Raw genomic sequence first — 26282 nt, 5'->3', positions numbered from 1 at the left:
GTGTTCTGCTGATAATTGGCCTGTTGTTTGTTGTTATTTTGTCCTACTGTTTTATCTTTTGTATGTAACTTAAGACACACATTTTATGTTGTGTGTTGTATATAAGTGGAAAGGAGAAAAAATGCTCATATTCGGCTCCGTCAACGAAAGTATCGGAAGAGTTAAAAATATTTCACCTGTTCCTGTTTGGGATTTGAAGTCTATTCTGACGGCCAATGCGATAACAAAGCATTGAGCAGACACGCCGAAAGAACTACAAACAGCCTCTCTGCGATACTAACGGACAGCACTCAACACCGCCCACACCGGCTCTCTCGGCTACAGTTTTGTCAGGCAGCAAACTTCCTGAATGAGACACAAACCCACAACAAGAAAGGCAGAGTATCCTGTATAAGCAAATATCTACCTGCTGTCGTCTTATCTCTTATTTTACCGCTTATTTATCACCGGATAATTAGCGATATAGCCGCGCTTGTTCGCTAAGGACGGACTTGTTCACCTGCTCTAAGCGGCTAATCTGATGTTAGCAGGCTAAACGTTACCTAAGTTAGATATTGGTCGCTTTTCAACATTACCCATCTCCGTCACAGCGGCTTGTCTTCTCTTCCGTGACAACATCTCACCGCAGGTTCGTGTCAAACTCTTATTCATTGGTATTATAGCCTACTGTCAGTCAGTTAGCGCTAAGTGACAAACTTGTTGGGACGCTGGGGTTCATGTCGACACCATCTCACATCACTGTCAGCTGTCTACTGCTGTAAAGACTTGTGTATTAATGAAGATGGAAAAGGAGCCACAGCTTATGATGTGGTTGACCCAGTTGTCAAATAGGAAACTGAAGTCAGTGACCTTGCTCACACTTATCTTAGTGTCCTGCCAAAGAGCGCACCATAAAATATAAAGAAGAGGCTCGATAATTTGGTTCAAAGATTAACACCACAGCAAAATTATGGTGCTCTGCCAGTAAATGTGCTCTCATACTGGGTTATGGCAGTATTCTTTTTAGTGTAATTTACTTCATGTTGATGCAAGGGCCCCTGTTACAGAGCTCTAAGTGACCTGATGGTTTTAATGAGCCAGACACAGAAATTAAAAACTGCCATATGATATTGTGGCTGGTCAGTGCTTTTTCAAAAACTTTTGCAGCCTACTTTGTCCAGAAAGAATTTTAATGGTCTGCACAAATGATTCAAGAGGTAGATTACCACACCTTTGTACTGACATAAAAAGCAGGAAAAGCTTGTTATATAAAATTACCGTTCAGGTGTGTCATTAAGGTTTACCGGTAAGCCAGCATACACAAGACCATAAACCAGGCACACATCACCACATCTAAATATAGTGGAGAAATCATGATTTTTTTTCATGATGTCCACCATGGGAAAGTCCATTATCTATACTTAGATGCTTAGTTAGGAGATCTGGGTCATATACGCAGAAAGTTAATACCCCTGCCCTCCACTTAACTGTCTTTACAGTTGCTCCATCTATAGAGGAAACCTTGGCCTATCTTAAACAGATCTTTAGACATTAGTGTAATTTATTGAAGATTGATTAAACCCTAATTGATCCATAATGGTTTTGACACAAGCCTAATTGACTTCATGTGCTGGAATTACCAAAAATAGCACTAATTGACTCTACATGCTTATCACCAGTTGTCCCTTATTCAGAATCTGGAGGACAATTTTGTTTTTCTCTGCACAGGAAATATCTTTGCTAAATGTTATTGCTCATTTCTCCACTTTTTTGATTGCTGAGGCAAAAACCCTGTCTCAATTGAATATAAATTCGAGGACCTTCACCTATGTAGACCATTTGAGTTGGGTTGCTAGGAAACACCGTACGTCTGTTTATTTTTGTCGACTTTCTAGGATTATGAAACCAGTAGAGGACACTATCCCAAAAGTAATGAAGCACTGTCTGACTGCCACTGAACCTGACTGTGTTTAAATTAACGGTGTTGTTTTGCCATTGTTTCCAACATTATACTATTGGTCTCTGATGTGATTGTATATTGCATCTTTGTGGCTATAAAAGGAATGTAATTATGTCAGTTGTTGTCTCCTAGTCGTAGCTGTTTTCAAATGCTTGCACCTGTATGAAGACATTGACCTCTAATAATCCTAGTTAGCTATTAATACAAGAAATAGCTTCCACACTGGACCTATTTATAACTTATGCTTTACAATAGTGGGTATCAAAGGGCAAATGAAGCTTTTAATGAACTAAAAGGCCAATGAACTTCAAGTCAGCGTCAGGTGATTCACTGCAATCCTGAAAATAAATAGCACATGAACAATGAATTGGTATGTAAATAAGTGTCCCTGCCCTTGATGAATTAATCTGTTGCATCTGATGAGTGGAGTGGAGAATGACGACACAGCAAACAATGTCTGAGGAAGAACTGGTCTTGGAGGTGTCAGATGCAGATGGGTGTGTGTGACAAGAAATGACAGACACACACAGGCCAGTGAAAGAGATCCTCCCTATTTTTAAGCAGCAGGATTCACAAGCTTGCTGCTTATGATGCAAATGAGGTGAAGAATCACTGAATATGTATGCCAAAGTGCTTTATTTATCACACCGATATTTTCACTGCAGCAGTAATATTGGAGAGGGTGTTCCTTATTCAGGTATGAGTCATGCCGGTTTTGTCACCATTGCACCCAGCGGAATAGTAAAGAACGTGCTTTGGTGATGTTATGTGATTATTATGTGTGCTGACAGATAGGTTTTCTGGGAAGTCGTACACATGGGATTTTATGACATTTAATGGGAAGGAATAGAGCTGGTGCATTGTTGGAATCATTATACAAATGTATTTTATGAATTTATTCCATCTTTTATTAACCACATTTTCCTCTCTTTTCAATACAAGAACATTTGAATACCTCACATTCAAATGGTTAAACTGACTCCTCATTGCAGCCACGGTGCAATTTTACATTACCTTTTTGTGAATTCCCAACTCAGTTATTTCCATTCACCACCATCTATCTCTCCCTGCTTGTTCACCTGTCCTGCCTTCTTCTTCTTCTTCTTCTTCTTCTTCTTCTTCCTCTTCTTCTTCTTCTTCTTCAGGTCCTTGTCTGCTCCCATTCTGTCAGTCTCCTTGAGTGATTGAATGCAGTGAAACTGGCATCAGTGGACAAGCGCACACGTAACGGGCCATTGATTGGTCAAGGATGACCATGGAGGACATGAAGAATGAAGCAGACACTTCCTCAAGAGTCTCTATGGCTCTCTACACCGTGATGTATCCTGTCTTTAACCAGGTAAAGAATACAGAATATCAGTTGAAGTAAAAAAAAACAAAAAAAAACAGGAACTGAATAAACAAGGGTAATAAGGATGACACTGAAAGTAAATATTCAGGTCAAGCAGACAAAGGTAGTAATGTGGCTTTAGTGATAATGTTTGATGGACAGTGCTTAGGATTTTGTGCAAGGTTCAGAGAAGGTTTATGATTTACCAGAAAAGGAACAAGGAAAGAGTAGAAGGGTAATTTTGAATTCACAAGGAAGAAGGACTAAAAGAAGAAGAGTGATATATACAGTAGTTTAATAGCAATATGAGGTGATCAGAGTATAATTAAGTGATAAACATGTTATTCTGTGTAACTGCTAATATGTGGAGGGTATATATGTCTACAGTATGATGTATCTGTATTTATATGTGACTGTGTGCTCCAATGTTATATTTGTTCTGCAGTTCTGATGAGATACATGTTGTGTGCAGTTGATCTTTATCCTTCATGTATGTTCATTTCATTTACACATCCCAGTATATTCACCAGTACTTAAAAGAAAAAGTTTTTTGGTGACAGAAATGTACAAATACAAAAAAAATGACATGACAAAGAAAATCAATAGAGGATACTTTTGAAAACAACACAGTGGGCCTCATTTATCAAATCAACACACGCACACACACACAAAACATTACACATCAGTTTGTACTGTTCAGTTTAACACCTTCATCTGTGCTCTTTATGTTTACGGAAAGTATGACTATTGAATTGTACTGCAGAGTACAGGAACATGGTTTGAAAATCTGACAAACACTATAAATTTGACAGCTATGAAAACAATTTTCATGGGTGTCATGGGTTTGGGGTGGTGACCGTATAACCGCAGCATCACTCCCCATCCCTCTCTCGCTTCATTTCTCGTCTGTCTCTACTGTCCACTCCAATAAAGAAGCAAAATGCCAAAAAGTGTTTAAATGCAATTTCCACAAACTATAGCCAAAGGCCTTTTACTTCTGACTAATCTTATCTTTGTGGTTTTAAATGTATGTTATATTCCTTCTGTGAACCTTAATAGGAAAGAAACTTTAATTCAAACCAACACATGTGAGTGCATGGTGTGCAAACTAGCAGGCAGAACTATGAGGCAGAGGTAATTACACACTGTAATACCAGAATATCAGCTCAGAGGAATACACGAACACAGATGGGTGGACTCAACACAGCTTTCACAGTACAATAACACAATGTCCTCCTTTGATATCGCAGGATGTCTGACTTGTATGTACTGTCTGCAGAATTACATTTCAGGGCGGAAGAGAGGCCACGATAAGAGCTAAGCCGTGTGTGTGTGTGTGTGTGTGTGTGTGTGTGTGTGTGTGTGTGTGTTTGTGTTATAACTTGCAGTTGGAGGAAGTCAACTTATCAGCAGCGCAGACATTGAGGGCAGCCTTTATAAAGGTAAAAAAAAAAGTTTCTTTTGTTAGTTTGTTTACATTTTATGAAATGAGCTGCCATCTTTCTTGTAAAAACTGTGCCCAAACCTTTACTTTTTAAATCATTTGGACTAGCAACCCTCTATCGATGTGTAGATAAGAACACAGAGGCAGACTGTGATTACTATCAGTGCAATTGTATGTTTTTGTGGCTCAAGGCAGAAAAGGAGAACCCAGGGCTGACCCAGGACATTGTTATGAAAATACTGGAGAAGAAGAATTTAAATATCAACTATTATGAGTCTCTTCTTCGCATGGCCACAGAAGAAGTGGAAGGTAGGATGATGTATACCACCAACTAAGTCAATAACCAAAAAAAAAAAGTATATGCCAACATTACATTTTTGGAAGTTCACTCTTTTACTTGCTGTCTTCTGGAGGCAGGACAGGGACTGTGTTGTTCAAGGACACTTTAACATACTGGATGTTTACCAACTTCTCTTGGCTCTGGTTCCTGTGATGCCACGGCCAGTGTTTTGGTCATATTACATGAGTCCAATTATCCACTAGGGGGAGCTGTTTCTCCACAAATCAACTCTTGTTCCTGTTCTCAAATGTTCTTTCGTTTCTGTCTGTAATTGAATTCCTTGTGCCGTGTACAGTGATTGATGGTAGTAATGAATTCACACAGGCATACACACACACACACACACACACACACTCTAAGATGAATTTTAACTTTACCTCCTGCATGGCTCATGCACCTTCACCAAACAAACTTAACACTGTCACTGAAATGGGTGTGTACCCACATGCATACTCGATCCTGTATCCATTTTATACATCCACACTGTACACATGCATCTTATCACACATGCTCCCATTATTAAATGCTTCTTGTCAGTGTCCCCTGTAGCTATTTGCATGTGCATTGATGTGCCTGTCGCTGAGGAGTTAAGAGATCTGTATTTTTCTCTTCGTCTTGGTGTTTTTTCAGAGTTCATGATTGACAGGCGAGAGCCGGAGTTCCAGGAGCTGAATGAGAGGGCCCGAGCTCTGAAACACATCCTCAGCACCATACCAGATGAGATCAATGACAGAGTAGGCTTCCTACAGACCATCAAGTAAGACAGCTCCGTGTGTGTGTGTGTGTGTGTGTGTGTGTGTGTGTGTGTGTGTGTGTGTGTGTGTGTGTGTGTGTGTGTGTGTGTGTGTGTGTGTGTGTGTAATGTACACCAGGTTTAATTCTACATTAAAGTTTTAGTGAAACTTCTTGCACTCATTTTGAATACATTGCCAGAAAACATCTCAGCCAGTTATTCCAGTGGGTGATAAACTCTTTTTCTGTAATTGTTAATTGTTTGATGCAATGTGTGTTTATGATACAGACACTCATTATATCAAACAAACAATTTTGGTTCATTTCTGGGCTCAAGTAACTGTGTTTATATGCAATATGTGTGCAAAATGGTAAAAAACTGTAATTGCTGTTGATAATTATGCTTTTTAAAAGGGATGCTTGATTATATATATCCAGAATGTGTTTGACAGTCAGTGCACTTTTTCTCCCAATGGGTCAGCTATGTTTATAAAATCAGTGTTTATGGTGAATGGGACATTTTCCAAGTTATATTTTAAATAGCAACACAGGATAAAGTGCTGTCAAGTGTCAAAATTATGTGTTACAAATTATTCTTAACTCAAAGGTCCACTTGCTAGCTTTTTCAGGGCTTTCAACTGCACCTTCCCATTCTTCATCAACCATTGGAACTGGCTCAGGTGTCATATGACCTACCATAAATGTATATATCAAATCATTAAAACATGCGACAAACATTCGTACAGTAAATGCTGATTTAGGCATTTTATTGTATGTCATTGAATAGTCATTGCAAGACTGTTTACATAAACACACAATCACACTGAAGAGAGAAAAACAAAGACGTTTCATTCTCTTGGCCCACTTTGCCATTATTTTGATCAAATTCAATACTCTTAGTGAGTCACTGCTTAAGTTACTTACCCAGCGGAGGGCTTAGAAATGAAATCTATTCAAAGGGAATGCTGAAAAATTAAATTTACAAAGCGGCAGATTTCAAGTGCATACGAGGGGAGAAAAAGCTGAAGGTGAAATCCGTGTTTGTGGGAAAAGGGGAACGAGCAGGATCAAAGAACTTTTAGTTTCAGGGTATCACTGTCTGATGAAAACCGACAGATTTTGAAATATATTGTTTTTTTAACATGCTGTTATTTGTGTGCGTCATACACAGAGACATTGCCAGTGCCATAAAGGAGCTGCTAGACACAGTTAATACAGTCTTCAGGAAATACCAGTATCAGAATAAACGGGTAAGTAGATAGATGAAGAAGAAAAAAAAAAAACACATACACACAAACACAGTTCCTTTGAAATAAGTGGAGCTGAAAAGCTGTCTGTATTTATTGGTTAGGCACTGGAACAGCAGAAGAAAGAGTTTGTGAAATACTCCAAGAGCTTCAGCGACACTCTCAAAATTTTCTTCAAAGATGGAAAGTATGACACTTTTTCTAGTTTATTCTCTGTTTTAGGAGTTTTCTCTGTTTGTTTTTCCTTTTTATTTTCCTCTGTAGCTTCCTTTTCTGTCTCCTCACTCACTTGTTCAATGTAACCTCTTCATTTTTACATGCACGCAGTTATCAACACATTTTATAGCTGTACATGCACATGCCAGCACACACACACACACACACACACACACTGTCACCACCATGTAAACGGTTGTCGTTTGATCACAGGCCCGCTTCTATCAAATCCACCATTGCTGAATAATTCCCTTGACCCATTTCCTGTGAATTCATGCTGGCTTGTTTTCTCTGAAGCCTGACATTCTCCATTCCAGCCAGATCAAAGTGTTTCCTGGATCAATCCTGATATTGTTGCCATGGTTTCTTTGCTGTATGATTGACACGTGTGTCCTTGTGTCTCTGTCACGGTTGTTTCCAGAGTGATAAAAGTGTTTGTCAGCGCCAACCAGCTCATCCACCAAACCAACATGATACTGCAGGCCTTCAAGACTGTGGTGTAGAAGCCAGAGAAGATGACGCACAGAGACAAGACGTCTTTATTAGAGAATACATGAAATGAGGCTTTGTAATTTGCAAAGACATTTTTATTATTTTGGGCTGTATAATTTATAATTCTGTGGCTTTGAGGGGAGATCAGGTGGTTTGAGGTTCAAAGCAAATCAGGTTGACAGTAATTGCCAGGGATTTTTAACTCTCTTTAATGTTGTTCTTTTTATCAGATTCTTAAGTCGATATTTCTTCATTCCTTTATATATTTCTCCTTCTCTGTTCATTTCTGTGAAGGTCTGAAGAAATATTCAGAAAATGTGATTATTTCCCATGTCCTTAAAAGTTCCATGATTGCAAAAGTCTTAAAAAATACAATGATGAAGAAGTTCCAAACACATTTTCTGTACTTCCAGTCTCATTTTGATGTTATTTCTTGATGTAAAACATATTGATTTATACAGTGGTATCATCTACTTGGCAGTGTATCAGTGAATCTCACACTAAACTTTGATCTGATCTAATCTGAAATCAAGGTCTGAAGAAAGTTTGGAAATTTGAAATGGAGGTAGTCTGTCTACTTTCTTTGTCCTTTGCCCTTTCTTGTCTTAATCTACTGCTTCATACTGTAAAACTCGAGCCATCCGGGTGAGCATGAACTCACCAGCTTTGTTGATTTTCTTTTTACTTTAGTCTTAAACCTGCAGTGCGGAACTGTTACAGATAAATGAGCGTCCGTTATATTCAAGCCCTTGCCAAACGAGTTCACACAATGCTGATTAAGCCTATCAGCGCCAGATAACTCTCTCTGTATTTCACACTATACAGAGTTTTTAAATCTTGTGTCGGTGGTGACATTCCCACGCTGGCCAGATGAATGCATACTGTACATGTTCTATGGACAGAGCAAGCACACCAGAGGCTTACTTTGGCTGAGCAGCTAACTTCCGATTAGCCCTCTGCTAGTTTGAATGATGATCAAACCATTTAATCGTACGGCTCTCCTAGACTTTGCAAATATTATCGGACCGAATGGATCAAAATCTGATAGTGAAATGAATCATTTCGGGGGGTTGTGTGATGCTCAAAACATTTTATCCACCGTTTCACAACCACAACAGTAGCAACAGAGTAGGCTACGGCAGAGCTTATGACATTAGCATGTGTCGACAGTGTTTTTGTAATTACCCTCACTGCCAGAAGGAGGAGACCTGCACTCCAGCTTTAACGTTAGAAAATCTGCTATACAAAAGAACACGCTGCTTTTTATTATATGCGATTATCATGTAGGCTAACGAAATGTTCAGTTAATGGTCTGATCCAAAATGACTTATAACGATAATATGTACTGTGTATGTATGTGTCAAGTTTTTTTTGCCTGCGTTTGTAGTTCCCAAACTTTTTTGGCTCATGACTCCTTAAAATGAAGCAATATCTACTTGTGACTTGTGAATGTTGAATAGTTCAACCAAAGAGGTTTCTTTTTCTTATCTGACTGTTTAATTTGAAGGATTTTTATAGGAAAAAGGGAAAAAATATATATGTATTTACATTGATTTATGTATTTACACTGCACTGTACTCACAGAAGATCCGCTTTTATTTCATTATTTGTGGGTGGATTTTTTTTTTTCTTTTTCCCATGTAAAAGTAGCATAGATGAGCACTGATGGTATGACATCACACTGATACATACATGTACTGTATATTTACAGCAAAGCTTTGGTTGGCTGGTTTTTGATCAGAAAGTATTGTTCAGAAATCCTGCAGTGTCAACAATAAAAAAGATCAGGTTTTGATGTCTGTCACTCTGTGTCAATGAGAAGTCTGTCATAGGCTCCGGTTTGTACCACTGTCTCACACAGGCGAGTGATGGGGCACAGCTGCAATCGTAGACCCACCCAAGTCTTCAAAAACAAGTTGGCTTAAAGAGTACCTTCAAACCACATTTGTATGTGGTTGAAAGTCATTCTGACAATGAAGGAAATCGCAAACAAGTAGACCGACTAGGTGAGTATAACAATACTTCATCACAGTGAGTACAGTGCTGACCATCTCTAACATTCAAGGGTCTCTAAGAGTGATATTTTTTTGTAAGTGCTACCCTAGCAGGCATGAATACAGGACAATACAATCTTAAACTGATGTTTAGCAACTTATTTTAAAGTTTATCCAGACTAGAAGAACTTTTAAGCAGCAAAAGTTTAAATTTAGATGAGTTTACACAAATTTGACTGTGAATCTGAAAGTTTGACTGCAACGGACATGACAACTTTCCTTCAACCAAATGTAAAATAATGGGAATTGAAACTCCTCTAGAAGTCTTAAACAAGAGTCGGGAAGAGTTTGAAAAAGATTTTCAAAAGTGGGTCTCTTCAGATTTGCTTTGTTGTATGAGTGTTTCATTTCCACTTAGTTGCCCTTCCATTCTCTTTCTTCGACTGCATCTCTTTCCTCCCAGTATGATCCGCACCAGTTTTTTCCCATTCCAGCAACTTCATTCTTCTCCCTGTATAATAGTGGATTTTCCATGGTGGATTTGTGGTGGACTATTTTGGGCTCTGTGCTGGCTCCTACATGCACCGCTGTAATCCAATTGTGATAGTGTTAATTTTTAAAGCTTTATTATTGAAATTGCTGAGACCTAATTTTCTGATCCTGTCACCGTTGACGACCGCTGTAATCAGCTAATTCAGGTTATTCCAGGCCATTAAGTCACACACAGGGATTGGTCGTGGTCACTGAAGCAGCAGCAGGGAGGGAGGAAAGAGATAATATCTGTGTTGAATGTACAGCTTTTGTGTGCGTTCATGCTTACAATAATACAGGTGATACATTTGTTTTAGTTTAACAAATCCCTAACAGACTTTTTCCTCTTTTGCTGTGTGTGTGTACCTACAAGTGACCCACAGGATCTCCTCTCAAAGGCATTTGAATGGTACTATAAAGCTCTAGCAATGTGTGTTTTATTTTTGTTCTGGTCCAGGTTCACACCAGTTTTTTTTTTTGTTTCAATGCATGAACACTTTTATGAGTGGCAGTGGAATACTAATGTTCTTGTGAATTGTGTTGCTGTAGCTATGGTGTGTTTTGTGTGCTTTCACAGGTTGTATATCTGTGTAGGGGGTAATTGTACCTCTCACAGATTATCTTCTCTCCAGTGCCTAATCTGTGAATAGAAGAAACACACACATTGTGTTACATACAGGCGATAGGGCCAGGACTCACAAACACAACTCTTTTTGACTACTTGGTTGCCAGGAAACTTAGCCTGAGTCTTTGAGAGTGAGGCATAATAAAAGAAAAGAATTGTGCTTTTGTGTGTGTGTGTGTGTGGCTTCTGCCACTGTCTGGGCTTCTGGGGGCAGTTAGTTAACTCTCAGTGGGTGTGTGTGGTGCAGCCAGGGCTGTTAGCGTTGATTGCTTCTCAGACATTGCTGGCTTACAGAAACCTCTGGACACAAAGCTCGGACTCCTGCAATCAGCTGAATCTCCCACTGACAAGACCCGGCCAAGGCCAAGGCGGACTAACCCAAGGTTGAGGATTGTTTGAAATGTCATACATTTAAAAAAGAAGTAGTGTGTTTCACCACCTCGAGGCATGGGGAGTCTGGGACAGTTTGCTGTGTACACCTATTGTGGGCTGAGGAGATGAAATTGGATGTCTTGGTAAGTCTGAATTTGTCATTAACTGTGTGTCTAGCTCTACTATTTGGACTCCATGATTAAAACTAGCTTGACTGAAGTGTGTGTGTGTGTGTACAGTCCTGGCAACTTAGAGCTAACTTGACAGTGATGTTGCCATGCCTAGAGCCTGTCATTAGGCAGCTATAACTTGGTGCTGAGATGTTTTTTTGGGCAGTTTGACAGCAGTGGATGATCTGTACAACTCTAATAAATCTCAAACTGAAATCCAGCAGTGACAGTTTTAAGAGGGTTTACTGAAGACCTGAAGGGGCCATCAAGGAAGAAGAGAGGTAACACTGGTAAGTGGGTTTTGTTTGACAACAGATATGACAGCACTGAACTGCATGTTTTATAGTTCAATTCATTATATAACAGTCTTATATATTTTTACTCAGAGTAAAACTACAGAAGAGGTTGCAATCAAGCTAACAGATGTTATATTGAAGGTCACATCCTGGCTTAAGCAATGTTGATTACAGTTGAACATGTTGAAAACCTTGGCTTCAAAACCCACATAAAAAGGGTCGGTAATAAAGTAAAGTTTGCTTTGGCAAATTTCAGGTTTACCAGAAACTTCCAATCAACTGAGGCAGCTAAGATATACTTCTACTCAATGCTTTCCTCCCACATCACCTCTTGTCTGATAAGTTGGTCTAACACACACTCTACCGCTTTAAAACCACTGGAATCTTTATACAAACAAGCACTTAAAACTTTAGACGCCATTCAAGATGCCATTCAGTTTTCATCATTGTCATATTCTAAAGAAGCATAATCTGCTTAGCTGGGAAAACATCATCAAATACAAAAATGTCTGCCTAGTTTGTAAGGTTATGCATGGTTTAGCTCCTCCTCCTCCTCTGTCTGGCTTCATCAACTTCAAATCTACTGCAAACAGAGCTACTAGAGGTGCAGGGGGGCTGCACATACCCCCTCAGAAAATCTGCATTTAGCCAGGCTGTCTTTTCCTTCAGAGCACCACATCAATAGAATTCGGTGCCACAATCAATTAGAGAGTCTCCATCTTACTATTCATTTGAGTGTAATGTTAAGAAATGTCAACACTGATGCTGTTTTTATCCACCTTTAACATGATTGTAGTCACGTTTTACCCGTATCATCTGCTATTGGATTGTTTAACTGTATTGTATATGCTCTTAATCACAGTGTAGTATGTTTTTAACTGTTGTACATATTGTATTTATTGTATTATTTATATTATTCTAGGATGTGTAACAACATCAGGCAAAGGGACTGACTTTTGGCTAACTCATGTATGTTTACATTTGTTTGAATGTTGATTAATGTACACGGTCCCTTTTCAATAAAAAATAAATTAATTTAAGAATAAATTAAATTAAAAGTCAATCTTAGATATACTCTACTTTTGCTCAAACAGCAGTGTGTGTGGCGCATAAGCTCAAAATACTGTTTGTGTGAATTTTATAAAACTGCACTTGTGTAATCTCATAAAGACTGACGCCAGCTGCTTGCCACAAAACAAGTCAGGATGTAGTTGATTAAAAGGGATCACGCCATTAAAAAAACAAAACATGAACAATATTGTCCCCAAGGTTTCATCATTCTTTCCATTAATTAGTGTAGCATAAACATATCTGTTGCAATCTACTACTTGTTGCCAGTGGTGTAATTAAAAAAGTGGATCAACTACCATTTCAAGATCATGCTGCAGTTTATCAGCACTGTAAAAGAAAAAAGACAACAGCTTCAGCAAAGCATTGATTTTTTTGGCTTTCATTACAGACCCTGTCATCTAAATCTCAGCTCAGTTTGATGCCACTTCCACTGAATTTGTCTCATGAACATTTATGTCAGGCTAAAAATGAAACAGAGACTGTTATTCTTTCCTCTGCTGCCCTTTGTACTGTTGTGGAGAAGACATTTTCATCATCTCACATGTCACACTTAGACCTCAAAAGTGCTTTTAATCATTACAAAGGCTAATTTAACAAATACTACCTCTTATTCTCACTATTATTCATGCTGCTCATCTGCCTTACTTCAGTATTTTATTTCACATTGCCTGACATTTCAGTGACTTGACATGCTTTGGAAACCTGCCGCTGCCTCAAACCATTTCTGAGACATGATTTGGGGACCCATTCACCCACCTTTGAAAACCCCTGAGCTGCGGGAAATTTCTACTGAAAATGAAAGACCTTTACACACTGTTCAACACAGACATGTTTGGCTAGAGTGAAAAGAGCCAACAAAAGAACTCCACCGCTGCCTTGACTCCACCGTATGATTATGGTGACATGACAACCTGCTGTGAAACAGATATGGAAGGTTACTAAGGGATTACTCAAGCCGGGAACATCTCGTTTTTTTCTGTTTTTTTTTTGTCACGTAACACCTAGAAATGCGGGGGAATCTATTATTTGACTGTGAGTCTTTAGCAGAGACCCACATACACACTCTTTACCTTCCTGACCTTGTCTGGTATGATGGTGATTGATTGACAGGTCTGAGCTGTAACCATGGGAACGAGGATGGAGGTGGCACAGCTTGAGAGCAGGATGAACACTGAAGACTATAGAAAGCTACAGAGCCTTTTCCTGGTGAGTCTTTGTCTGTTTTTTCAACAGCTTATTAATAGTCTCACATTGCAACCCTTTTAATTCACGTGGGCAACAATTAAAGAAGTGTGTTATAATTCACACTGTACCTTCTCTCTTTACCAGTATCTCATAATAACACACCTCCAAGTCTCATGAGAAATGCTCCAGAAACCCAAGAACAGTCTGCAGTACATTGTGTTCATCAGTGTGTAGACATATTGTGTTGGATCTTGATACAGGACACCTCAGGCGAATCACAGTCCTTGTCTAGAACTGAATTCATCGATCTGGCTTGTACATCAGTTGGTCGTGGCTCCAAGGAAGAATATGGCCTCCTGTTTGACAGTGTGGTAGTCACTCAAGAGCACCGTGGCCTCCTTTTGGACAGCGATGCCGTGAAGGAAGAAGGACGTGTCGACTGGGGAGGGCTGTGCTCTTTCCTTTTACTGGAGCTTTCTGATAAAGTGAAGAACACCAGAACTAGTAACGTGCCTTGCTGGAAGCCACCACGCACTTTGACCTGTCCACATCGAGACCCGATACAAAAGGTAAATGGTCACTGACCCCTAAGAGAGTTAAAAATCAGAGATCAGTTTGGTATGAGGTTTAAAACATGTTGTCCATTTTAAACATATGATCTGTTGCAGCATGTTATCTGAAAAACATTTTGACATTGACTGTCTGGAGAATCCAAAACTCTGCTGACCGGATGAAATTCCACATTATTAAACATTGTGTTAGGAAACGTTGGAAAGTATTAGGCTCTTGCTCATCAAAATGGCACACCTCTTTCGAGATAAATGCCTCTGGACTCCTTTAAGTTTAACATCTATCAATTAATATGTAAATGAAGCGGCCGGTATAAAGTGCCTACTGCTGTGGATAAAGTGATGGCTCACCATTTTAATCTTTCAATCCTGAGAATGTCAAAATGTCAGAGTGTTGTGTCAGTTGTTTTCCAAATGGCAGGTTGGTTCTGACCCCTACAGATCGGCCTTAAAGAGACAGTCAGACTGCTGTCACTTTGACCAGTAGAGTCTAACCTCTGTCCGTAACACTGTTATTAAAGTGACAATTGACAATGCATCAAATGAATATGTATAACACAAAAGGCATCATTCATAGTGACAAACCCACATACAATTACCACCCACCTGTGCAGTTCCTCTCAGCTCTATGGAGCTTTTTAGTGTCTTTCAGCTCATTGAGTTGGTTTCACTGTCTGCAACTTTACTGCTTTGGTTCAGTCTCTCTGCTCTCAATGTTTTTAGCTGCAGCCGTTTCAGCGAAAAGCTCTGAAGCACCCACTGATGCTACCTGCCCAGCGTCAGACAACAGACAGGCATAATAGCAACCAGTTCGTGAACGTATGAAACATTAAGAAGCTAAGCCAGATATTTTTCTCCGGAGTTGGTGGAGACCGAACCAGAGCTAAAAGGAGAGAGCCTATTGATTTATATTCACCAGCTCACCAGGAACATGACTCAAAATTAATGCTAACACTGCTTCATGTCTGCTGGATGTGTAAATAGGCTATCACATTCACCACAACTTGTGGTTACAACTTTTTCTGCAAGTGGCCAAAAAATTAATGCTGCTTTAAGTAATTAATTCAGAATGAAGTCCTGAAGTCCTGCCAGACCTCCAGTTAAGTTTAACTAGTTCCACTAGTGTTTGGTACACCATGTATTTTTCCAGAAAGAGTTTTTTTTTAACATCAGTCTCACTGAAAAGTTGAAACATGATTCATGGATTTCCATATTGTAGGAAAGGAAATACAGGATATCTGAAATATTTTAAATTTATCTTAAAGGCTGTGACCTCAATTTTACTCATGAAGGTTACATTAAAATGTTACACATTGCCTACGAAAAGCACTGAAGCTGTCCTGAAGGTCAATTTTACAATAGTGTGAGATCAGTAGAGGGGTTTCTGTTATTTTGCCAAGTCTCTATGCTTGTCTAGGTCAAAGTATGTTGCTGTTGGTGCCCTGGTAGCCTGCTGGTTAAGATGCATACCACGCAATCGTGACATCCACAGTTCAGTTCCAGCTGTGGACCTGTGTTGTGTGTCACACCCTTCTCTCTACTCACGTTTCTTGTCTTTCTACAATTTCGACTTTAAAATAAAGGAGAAAAATATCCCCCAAAATAATCTTAGATGGGATGTTGTTGTTTTGTAATGTCCTCTGATCTCCCCAGGTGTTGTACCTTCAGAGTTCAGGTCAGTACCTGACGGTGTGTAAAGGAGGAACTGTGGGGCTGTGGGCTGGAGAGGACGTGTCTCTTCTGCACACACATCGACTGCAAAACAGCACAGTCAGACCCAAAGACCTCTGGGTCACAGATGTGGTGCTGCTGCCTAACGTGCACAAGGTGATCACTTTTAGAAAGTCACATAATAATAGATCAGTCAGTCAAATAATTGATCGGTATCCTGGTTATGTGGACACATTCATAATGCACATCCTGTAGCATAGTTTACACACTTGAGAAAATATTATTCATGGAAATAAATATAGAACTAAATAATTGATAGGAAGTCTGAATTATTGGTACAGATATTGTACTGCACAGAGCACACAAGGTAAACAAGCACTCAATCAATTAATTATTGATCTGTAGTTTTGGTTAATGGCATTGCAGATACATGAAGCAGTTGCATAATGTTTAGAAAATAAACATTCATTTTTCAGTAATGATACCATCAATTATTGATCAATACTGTTAATTAGCATTCTTTAATCTTCAGATTAGTGGGTGACAGATGTGATACTGTTGTTGTATAACACACATGGAGATATTCCAGTCTTGCACCAATTGTCAGTCAAAAATATTGTTAAATCATTAATATATCATAATAGTGAGATTTCTGTCTGTACAGTATGTCTCTCTGTTTCATTCCTTTTTCCTTGTTCTCAGGTAGCTGTGTCATTCACAAGTAAGGAGGTGTGTTTTTATGACATACTATCTAAACTGGACTTCAGCTGCAAGTATAAACTTCAGGTGAGAGCAAACAAATCATCTCCCGAAAAAGAATAATACTGTATCTAGTAATAATAGAAAAAGTAAATATTCTCTTAATGGACGTGGAGTATATTTCTCTCCTCTCTAGGGTTTGAAGTTTACTCCCTGGTGTCTCGACTACTGGGTGGATCTCTCTCACCCAGACCAGGCTGTCCTCACTATAGGAGACACTGGAGGACAGGTGATACACAGATAGAAAAACAAAAGCAATAACATACAATATATAGAGTGGGGAGGAAGAGAATCAGGGGGGAGGCAGAACACAGTCAAGAGTGTGTTTATCCATGCCATTGCTCCATGACTGTGTGCTTGTGCATGTGTGTGTGTGTGTGCGTTTTCCCAGGTCAGTGCTTTATATTTCACCTCAGCCCAGATCTCTCTGTTTGAGAGACTCAGTCTGCGGACGAACTCGGATTCAGCAGACATCATCCTATGGGATGATCTGGTTAAAGGAAAACATCGCTCCTGTTACACAGTGACACACCGGGCACATGAGCCAGCCTGGGTTAGAAAAGGTAGGAAATACAAGCACACACATGGACATGTAAGATTTCCATGGTTCCAGTGTCTTGTTAGCATCCATTTACTGTTTCATATTGTATGTAAATGAAGGGGCCAGTAGAAAGACATCACAATAGTAACAACATGTCAAAATATGTGAAAGCTGGTATTACCCAGCTGTTAAATTAAATCATTGGACCAAAATCCTGCTGTTTTTCTGTCATGCTAAAAGTTAAATGCATTTACCTGGAGCCTCGTGTCTAAAATAGCAACAGCAACTTAAAAGCCAGGAAGCATGAAAATCTCCCGCTCACATGACAGAGAGAGAAAAAAATGAGAGAAAACACTCTGCATGTCACACTTTCACCTTGACACCTGTGATGAGAGCACCTGTCTGTGCTTGCTTGCTCACTTTTTCAATATCACTACAATGACGGCCTATGCAACACTGTGGAAGGGCTTGGGTGTGTCTCTGTCACTGATGCACACACACACACACGCACTGAGTCCTGAGTCATCCACTTTATAGTCTTACATAGCCAGGCCTTTGACTATTGGTGTAAAGTTTGAGCTTGAGGTCTGGCCTCCTGAGACTCCACTCTTCAGCTCAGCCTGTGTGACAAAGAGGTCGCTTAGTTGTATCTCGATTACATCATTCGGCTGGAGTCCCTCTGAAGAGTCATTGGGCTGTTTGATAATGATTCAGCAGAGGCAGCGCTCTGAGACTAGCCTCGCTGAAAGGGGAGATCCTGATAAAGGGGCAAAAACAAGAATAAAGCACATATAAATAAGCACAACAAACGGGAAAACAAAGGGAAAACAAGAAAAGGGGAAACAGGGGAGACAATGCCAAAACATTAAAAAGCGTTGGGTAATTGAAATTTTTCAGGCAGTGTGTGTGTGTGCATGTGAAACACTAAGAGAAAATGTCTGTTAAGGCTCGCTGTGTGTGTGTGTGTGTGCCTCTGTGGTGTTTTGAGAGTGTGAGAAAAGAAGGGAGGGAGCGAGCGCGAGTGTGTATGTGTGATTGCATACCTCTGGGGTGCTTGTGCTGTTCTTTTGAAGTTGCCCACCCTGCAGTGTGAGGGGGCTGTGTACCATTAGACATGGCTGGTTATCCAGACCTCCAAAACCTTCGAGCTCGTGAGCCACCACAAAGAGGGGAGGGAGGGTGTGAGGGGAACAGAAAGGAAAATTGAGAGGGAATTAGGAGGAAATTGGGATGGACACAGACCCGTAAGGACAAGAAAGGAGACTTGTAGGAAGTGTATGTTTTGTGAGTGAGAAGTGCATTAACATATCCTCACAATGCTGTGATCAAAGAAATGAAAAACAACATTAAGGATAAATGTGAAGGTAACGTAAAACATCCCCATATGTGCAACAATTTGTTGCAGAATGAAAAGGTTTGCTTTGATACAGATATACAGTGACTCCTGCTGTTCCTTTTTAAATTCTAAACTCCTCTGAGCAATAAAAGTAACATTACTGGCTACAACAGGCTAAAGCATTGATGTTACGTGTCTGGGTCTGCATCACAAATAGTTTGATTTATCATTTGTATGTGTCAGTGAAAGAGAGAAGGACTCATTAATCAATGATGAGTCATGCAACGCTGTCTGAAAATCCACTGATCTTTTCATTCGTGAAGCGGAGAAACGATTTGATGTATGAAACGTAATCAGATGTAATTATTTGCCCTAGCTATGCAGCTGATCTTTGACCTGAGACTGTCACATGCCATCTCCCAACCCGCACTTATTTGTGCAGTCTTTGAAAAGCTAAGCTGCCTCTAATAGAGACGTGTGGCATCCAATTTAGATGTTCTCAATCAAAGTTTTAATTGAGATAGATGGTGATGCAAGATCCATCCACTTTCTGTAATACCAGTGAGCAAATCAAACTGGCCTAATTCTATGCTGCGCTGAGCACCTGCGGATTGGTTGGTTTTAATATACAGCAGGGTTGCGGTCAATGCACATTTAGCACAGCACATTTCAGAAAGTGGATGTCCTTTAGAGTTCTGGTGGTGAAAACATTTTAGTATAAGCAGCAATGAGTATCTAATATGAAGAAATGAAATAAAATAAGAAGTGTTTCATCATCAAAATATGTTGCAATGTAGTTTTACACTGAATTTGTTGAAGTTAAACTGAATTCAGCCCATCTTCCAGTAACTTCTGCTGCACTATTAGCTGCTAGTGTGGCTGAAAATGGAATAGAAACTGTGCAGATAACATTTAACGGATGAAGCTTATTTGTTTTCTGTCATATCGAGATGTTTTCTCTACATCGTCACACATTCCCCCATGGTATGTGGAGACATACAGTTGTTTCTGGTGTGTCTCAAACCACAGGCACCACCATAAATTCACTGTAACAGGTGATATGTATTTTTCAAAAATAGGTTTCAGTTCTACATTTGAAACCAGCTGTCTCACCAGTACCTGATGTAGTGTTGATGTATTACAAGCAATAGATTTACGATTATGATATCTACCAGACAGTAGGAACTACATAAAAGAGAAAAAAAAACAAAAAACAGAACCAGAGGTGTTAATTTAATTGCCTAATTGTCTATGTGTATCCTGTATTCTTCCAGTTTCAAATTGAACTGAGTACATTTACAGTCTCTGTCACACCTAATTTACTCTCGCTTTCTGATCCTCTCCTGCCTCCTGCAGTACGTCACCTGGGCTCACTGGAGGCCTTTGTGTCATGCAGCACCAGAGCGCAGAGCAGCATGGTAATTGGCTGGATGGAAAAGGGAAGCAGGAGTCTACGAGTCACTTCTTTCTTTACAAAGAGGGGAGTGTGGGACATGGACTACCACCGTGGACTTAATCTGATAGGTGAGGACAATCGTGTGCTATGGGCCAAAGATTTATTTATGATGTAAAAATGAATAGCAAGTGTGTTTCATCCTTAACTTGTCATGTCCAGGACTTTACAATCCGTATAAAATATAACACCCTTTATCCCTCAACCCTCAATTTGAATATGAGAAGGGGATGTATTGTATGTGTTATGTGCCTTTGTTGGTTGCTATGGTTAAAAAGATGCTTAAAAATATCAATACAGATGCAGAAGTTCTGTTCAACCAAACAAAATACCTAACAACACTATTCCATGCGCACACAATCAATGACGAGTCATGCAACGCTGACTCGTCATTGATTGATTAGATGCATCAAAACCATCAAATGCCTCATTGAACACTCAATTGGTTGTAGAGGACTGAAAACAGTATGGTTTCCTTTAATTAATTGCAGTTCTAATTCGAGCCAATCTGATTGTTTGTAGCCACAGCAGGTGTGGACCATCAGGTCCTGCTGTGGAACCCTTATGTGACCTCAGAGCCAGTGTGTGTGCTCAGTGGGCATGCAAACCCCATCACCGCTGTTCGCTTTATGCAGACCAAGCAACAACTGCTCAGCTACTCCAAAGATAAGGTAGGAGTGTGTGTCTGTGTGTGTGCAGTGCTCGGCTAGAGAAGATAATGTAATGATAAAGAACCCTATCATTGTAGTATTAATTGTGATACCTTGCTATAATTACTGCCGAGGTAGGGGGCCCAATCAGATAATTGGTAGCCTGTTTCCCACTGTTGCCTTTATAAGAGCTGGTGTTTTATTTAAAAAAAAAATCAGCATCATTCTTTCAACCCTGCTTTTCTCTGTTGCAAAGAGGATGTTGGTGCTTGTGCTGCCTTTCCTCTCCCTGTTGTAGCACGGTGCATGTTTGCCTTCTCTTTGGTTTTTCTGAAGAGAATGAATATTTTAGAAGTGATTTGTGTTCCATCTGCCTTCTGCTCAAACACCATCTGCCATCACAAGAAGCTCTGAAAGCTTTACCTCAGTTTCCTCTGGAAGAGCTCCTGCACCAGCGACAGTCATCTTGTTTTGTGCTGTAAAGCAATATGGAAAAGTTGTTGTGAATTCTGATTAAGAGGCACTCAGTGCAGAGGCTGCTAGAGCAGACAGTCTTCATAGAAAAGGTCCTGTTTGTATAGTATTTATGATAATGTCCCAGAACCTGATGTAATAATGATTGCTTTTTATAGTAATAGTTTGTTTTTTGCGCACGTGATCATTCATGCACTCCTCTGCCTTTACAAACATACAAATTCCTCTGTTGTCGTTCCAGGTCCTGTGTCTATGGGATGTGTCCAGTCAGCTGTGCGTTCACCGTCTGGAGGGTGTCTTCCCAAAGACACAGGAGGACACACACACCCTCCTGTTCCTCCACGAGGAGCATCAACTGCTCCTGCTCTCCTTCAACAGCCTACTTCTCTTGCTGGAGACCATGAAGGAGGAGAAGAGGACCAACAGCCACGAGCACCCTGTTACTTGTGTGCTCTATAACAGTCGGTTCAGACAGGTGTGCTGTGACTTCATTTTCCAGAGAGTGGGGGAGATGGACCTAATGACATATTACAGCAAAATGCAGTATGATAGATGTGTAGTGCTATATGGGCTATGCTATTGTGGTGGTATTAAAAGGGACATATGCTTTTTGTAATTTTCTGTTATTTTTATACTTTTATGATGTCAGATGTCAATGTTAAACATGGTCAAAGTTGAAAACTTGAGGTGAACATATGTAAAAATGCTCCCTGGAAGTCAAAAGCCAGGGCCTTGGCCTGCTCTGAACACTTTATTTCAATCAATCAATCAATCAATTTTTATTTATATAGCGCCAAATCACAACAAAAGTCATCTCAGGGCACTTTTCACACAGAGCAGGTCAAGACCGTACTCTTTAATTTACAGAGACCCAACAATTCCCCCATGAGCAAGCACTTGGCGACGGTGGTAAGGAAAAACTCCCCTTTACGGGTAGAAACCTCAAGCAGTACCTGGCTCTTGGTGGGCGGCTATCTGCTTTGACCAGTTGGGTTCAGAGAGAGAAAGAAAGAGGGAAAGGTGGATGGTGGGGCGGGGGGCAGAAGAACAACAATCATAACAACAACGACAACAGCAGCAGCCAGGGAAGGATGCCAACAGGACTGTGAAGGACCGCGAAGGCTAGGCCTGGAACCCAGGGTTTCCTGGGAGATGAGAAAGCACAAAAAAAAACTCCGGGGAAGAAGCAAAGTTAGTGGCATGCATTGATGTTACATGAATGCATACAGATGGAAAGGAGGAGGAGGAGAGAGGAGCTCAGTGCATCATGGGAAGTCCCCCAGCAGTCTAGGCCTATAGCAGTATAACTAGGGGCTGATCCAAGGTGAGCCTGGTCGGCCCTAACTATAAGCTTTATCAAAAAGGAAAGTTTTAAGCCTACTCTTAAACATAGAGAGGGTGTCTATTTGCAATGTTACCTCTACTTTCTCCTTGTGATGACTTCAGATTGTTTCCGTATGCCCACAAATGGCTGTCTATTCCGTAGCCTTTGTTACTAAAGTTTTTGCTAGGGTTGTCCACGTTAAACAACGTTAAACAATCAGAACAGAGTGGGCTCATCAGTAGGGGGGCCTTACAGAGACAGGAGCTAAAAGCCTGTTTCAAACAAAGGCTGAACTGAAGGTCTGCATAAAGAAGGAGTTTTATGAACTATAAATCACACAAAGATATATCACTAGAGCCTCAGAACATAAATATAGACCTGCAAATGTGCATGATATGTCCCCTTTAATACCGGTGATGCATGTAGTAACTGAACAGAAAACTCTGATGAACTCTGTACAGTTATAATACAATGATTCAAAGATACATCTTAGGATGCGCTGGACACATCATCAGTGATGATTCCTGAGGTCACTGGGTGTTTTGGGTCTTTCAACATCATACACCCTCGCTCAGGTGACCCAGCCAGGGTTGATCAGACACTGGCTTGTGTCCTAGCAGCATTGGCCCATGGATCACACCTCCTGATCCAAAGCCATCTGGAGGCCCTCTCTGCAGCCTCTGTGGTGGAATTGGTGACTTTCCTTTTTTGCAGCCCCAGTGATGCCAACTGGAGTGTAGACCTTGCACAGTGAATTGCTAGAAAAGCCTCTACACCCCACTTTGATGGGATCACAGTGAGCCCTCCAGCCTCTTCTCTGGCACTGATCCACCAGCTCTTGGTAGTTGGACCACTTCCGCTCATTTGCCTCTTCAATACAGTCCTCTCAGGGAACTGTCAGCTCTATAGGGAGCACCTGCTTTGAAAAGGCTGATGATAGCACCACGTCTGGCCTCATTGAAGTTGTTGTAACATCGTCCGCGAACTTGAGCTTCCTCCTCAAGACAATCTGCAGCTCCCAGTCTGACGCAGAGATAAGCAGACCGGTTGCTAATCTGGGCTGTGACTGAGGCTGCTTTCTAGCCCTGACAAAGGGGATGTTCCTCTGGCCACGGACATGTTTGTTGTTGGCCACAGCTTTGGAGATGGCCTCTACAACTGTCTTCAGCACCTGGTTGTGTCACCAGTGGTAGCAGCCCTCCCCCAGGGGCTGTTGGGAAGCTGCTTAGGATGTGCTCGAGTGAACCTTTTCCGGGGCACAGAGGACAATCACTCTTGCCCCAGATGTGGAGATTTGCTGGGCTAGATTGGAAATCATACACAGCTTGGACTATGAATCTGCTGGGGTTCTGCCTGCCAGATATCAGTCAAAGATATCTTCCTATCCAGTGCACCCTCCAACCTCCCTGCTGCCACATGCCCACCTTCCTGCTGGTCCTCCTCGACACCTGCCCGCACCTCCTCCAGGACTAGATGGTGTCTGTCCTTGCCATGGGCCTTATCATAGCGGGGTTGTGGGATGACTCCCAACCCTGCCTGTCCTGTTGCCACCATGCCCACCAAAGCCCTGTGTCCCCTCTGAGACAACGGAATTTAAAGAACTACGTTTGACTAGAGGGGGAAAGTATCATGATTTGATACAGTTTGATATAACTGTGACAATACATGGTGAAATTCAGCACAGATGTTATAATGATTTACTCTTTTTGTTTCTACTTGTATGTCATTATTATGTTTTCTTCCCTTTACCCCACTGCTAACAAAGCTGACATTAGTTTCCCACACAGTGTAGGAAAACTGCACAAAACAAATAATAGCTAATGCATTCACCCATTGTTGAATACCTTATTTTGAGAAAAAAAATAAAAAATACAGTCGCTCTCTTTTATTCCCCTTTGACAGCAGCATCAGTTGTACATTTCTTCAGTGGTGGCTTGGCACTAAAATAAAGTGAAACAAAGCATGGAAAATGGTTCAGCTTTGTCATTAAAGAATACATCAGTGGAACCTGCATTTTCTCGCCACATAAAATAGATCAAACTCCTTTTGATGATTGATATCCTCTCTCTCCCTCTCTCTTTGCGCAGGTAGTCAGCAGTGACTCTGCCTCCACTGTGATCTGCTGGCTGGCTGACACAGGCCAAAAGGTCAAGCAAATCTGCGGTTGCCACGGCAACGCTGAGATCTCTGCCATGGCCCTAGATGGCACGCAGACCCGGCTGTTTACTGCAGGCACTGACGGAGAGGTCAAAGTATGTGGACAGGCATGCACACACACACACACACACACACACACAAACTTCAGCTGTGAACCATACAGCCACAGGTCAATCCTCATACAGATGCAAAAATATGAAATGCACTGACTGAAATGCAAAGGCTGGGACTACACCTAAAAAAATTAATGCTTCATTACCTTTAGTCATAATTTATGAAAAGGACAAAAGACCCACTGTGTTTCAGCACACAGTGTGCACACAGTTCTTGCCCAATATAAAAGTTTTAGTGGGCAAAAAGAGCAGAGACTAGGGCTTTTCACACTGCATATTCTTAGCCCTGGGCTATGAGTTGACCCTGGGATGACTTAGCCCCTTTTCACACACACATTGTTAACCCCGGGTTAACCTAAGCCCAGGGCTATATGATTCACACTGCACTTCTACTAGTTCTGGGTTAACACACACGACAAATGTTAACATTCTAGGATGATGTGTGACTACTCCACTGTTTACTTTAGCCCCGTTTCACACTGGCACCTTTTAGCTCCGTGTTTAGTCCATTTTCAGGGGATAACCCCTCAAACTCAGGGCTAACCTTGCTCCGGGAGCAGGGCCAGCAAGCTCTGGGCTAAAGTCGTGGTTAGCCCACTTTGGGATGTGCCAGTGTGAAAGCTTTCTTAGCCTGTAGCTAAAAAGGCTCCAAGATTGATTTTAGCCCTGAGCTAAGTGCAGTGTGAAAAGCTGGTCAGAGAGACAGCATGCTCTATTTGAAAATACATGAAACTTGTTTTATTTAATTTTCAGTGGTTGCACTCTCTGTTTTGCCTTTTGTTTTTAGAGATATACTTATGCATCAGTGGGATAGTGTGTGTTTGTTTTTGTATGTAGAAAGTTAATTTTCTACCTTTCTCTGTCTGTATACCCTCTTTCTGGGGATCCAATACAATATAAGAAATGTAGATGTAACAGGGTTATTCAGATAAATTTTGGGCTATCAGAAATAATTAATAATTACATTGAGTAATAGAATTTAATTTACATTAAATTCACCTTGGGGCACAACCCAGAGAAGGGAAAACAATATCCAATTAAGTCATTAAGTCTCATAAATGGTTCATCATAAATTTTGGTATCTTAATTAATAATTAAAATGATCAAAATAAAGGGGGAAACCTGGTTAAATGATTAGGGCCTAAATCCAGTTATAACCTTCTTACAACAACGTTTATAACAATGAAATAACAATACACTGCAGACAATTGGGAGTACTTTGTATGGCAGAGGATGGCTTCAACAAATATC

General features: G+C 40.6%; 2 protein-coding genes across 2 annotated transcripts in view; both read left to right on the top strand.

Annotated features, from left to right (window-relative positions):
• Positions 1-297: 297 nt before the first annotated feature.
• On the top strand, positions 298-9544 carry LOC122984066 (programmed cell death protein 10-like). The gene is made up of 8 exons (XM_044354352.1): positions 298-628; positions 3085-3278; positions 4658-4711; positions 4905-5022; positions 5684-5810; positions 6957-7035; positions 7137-7219; positions 7670-9544. Exons 2-8 carry the CDS (start codon positions 3189-3191, stop codon positions 7749-7751), a joined length of 633 nt encoding a protein of 210 aa, XP_044210287.1. The 5' UTR covers positions 298-628; positions 3085-3188; the 3' UTR covers positions 7752-9544.
• Positions 9545-13922: 4378 nt separating this feature from the next.
• Positions 13923-26282, top strand: part of LOC122983475 (WD repeat-containing protein 49-like) — a 38185-nt gene continuing 25825 nt past the window's right edge. Inside the window, exons 1-10 of the mRNA XM_044353208.1 lie at positions 13923-14005; positions 14245-14553; positions 16207-16380; positions 16927-17010; positions 17120-17212; positions 17375-17546; positions 20217-20384; positions 20836-20984; positions 21679-21912; positions 24849-25013. Coding sequence (XP_044209143.1) covers positions 13925-14005; positions 14245-14553; positions 16207-16380; positions 16927-17010; positions 17120-17212; positions 17375-17546; positions 20217-20384; positions 20836-20984; positions 21679-21912; positions 24849-25013 — 1629 coding nt within the window. The 5' untranslated portion in view covers positions 13923-13924. The remainder of the gene's footprint in view (positions 14006-14244; positions 14554-16206; positions 16381-16926; positions 17011-17119; positions 17213-17374; positions 17547-20216; positions 20385-20835; positions 20985-21678; positions 21913-24848; positions 25014-26282) is intronic.

Source organism: Thunnus albacares, chromosome 6, assembly GCF_914725855.1.
Source record: "Thunnus albacares chromosome 6, fThuAlb1.1, whole genome shotgun sequence".
Taxonomy (NCBI): domain Eukaryota; kingdom Metazoa; phylum Chordata; class Actinopteri; order Scombriformes; family Scombridae; genus Thunnus; species Thunnus albacares.
This window is presented reverse-complemented; position numbering and strand designations above follow the sequence as displayed.

Excerpts from the sequence above, each read along its gene's own strand:
- LOC122984066 (XM_044354352.1), top strand. The coding sequence starts at position 3,189 with ATGACCATGGAGGACATGAAGAATGAAGCAGACACTTCCTCAAGAGTC. Across the intron at positions 5,023-5,683 it reads GGCCACAGAAGAAGTGGAAG|AGTTCATGATTGACAGGCGA; the intron begins GTAGGATGATGT and ends GTGTTTTTTCAG. Across the intron at positions 5,811-6,956 it reads GGCTTCCTACAGACCATCAA|AGACATTGCCAGTGCCATAA; the intron begins GTAAGACAGCTC and ends CGTCATACACAG.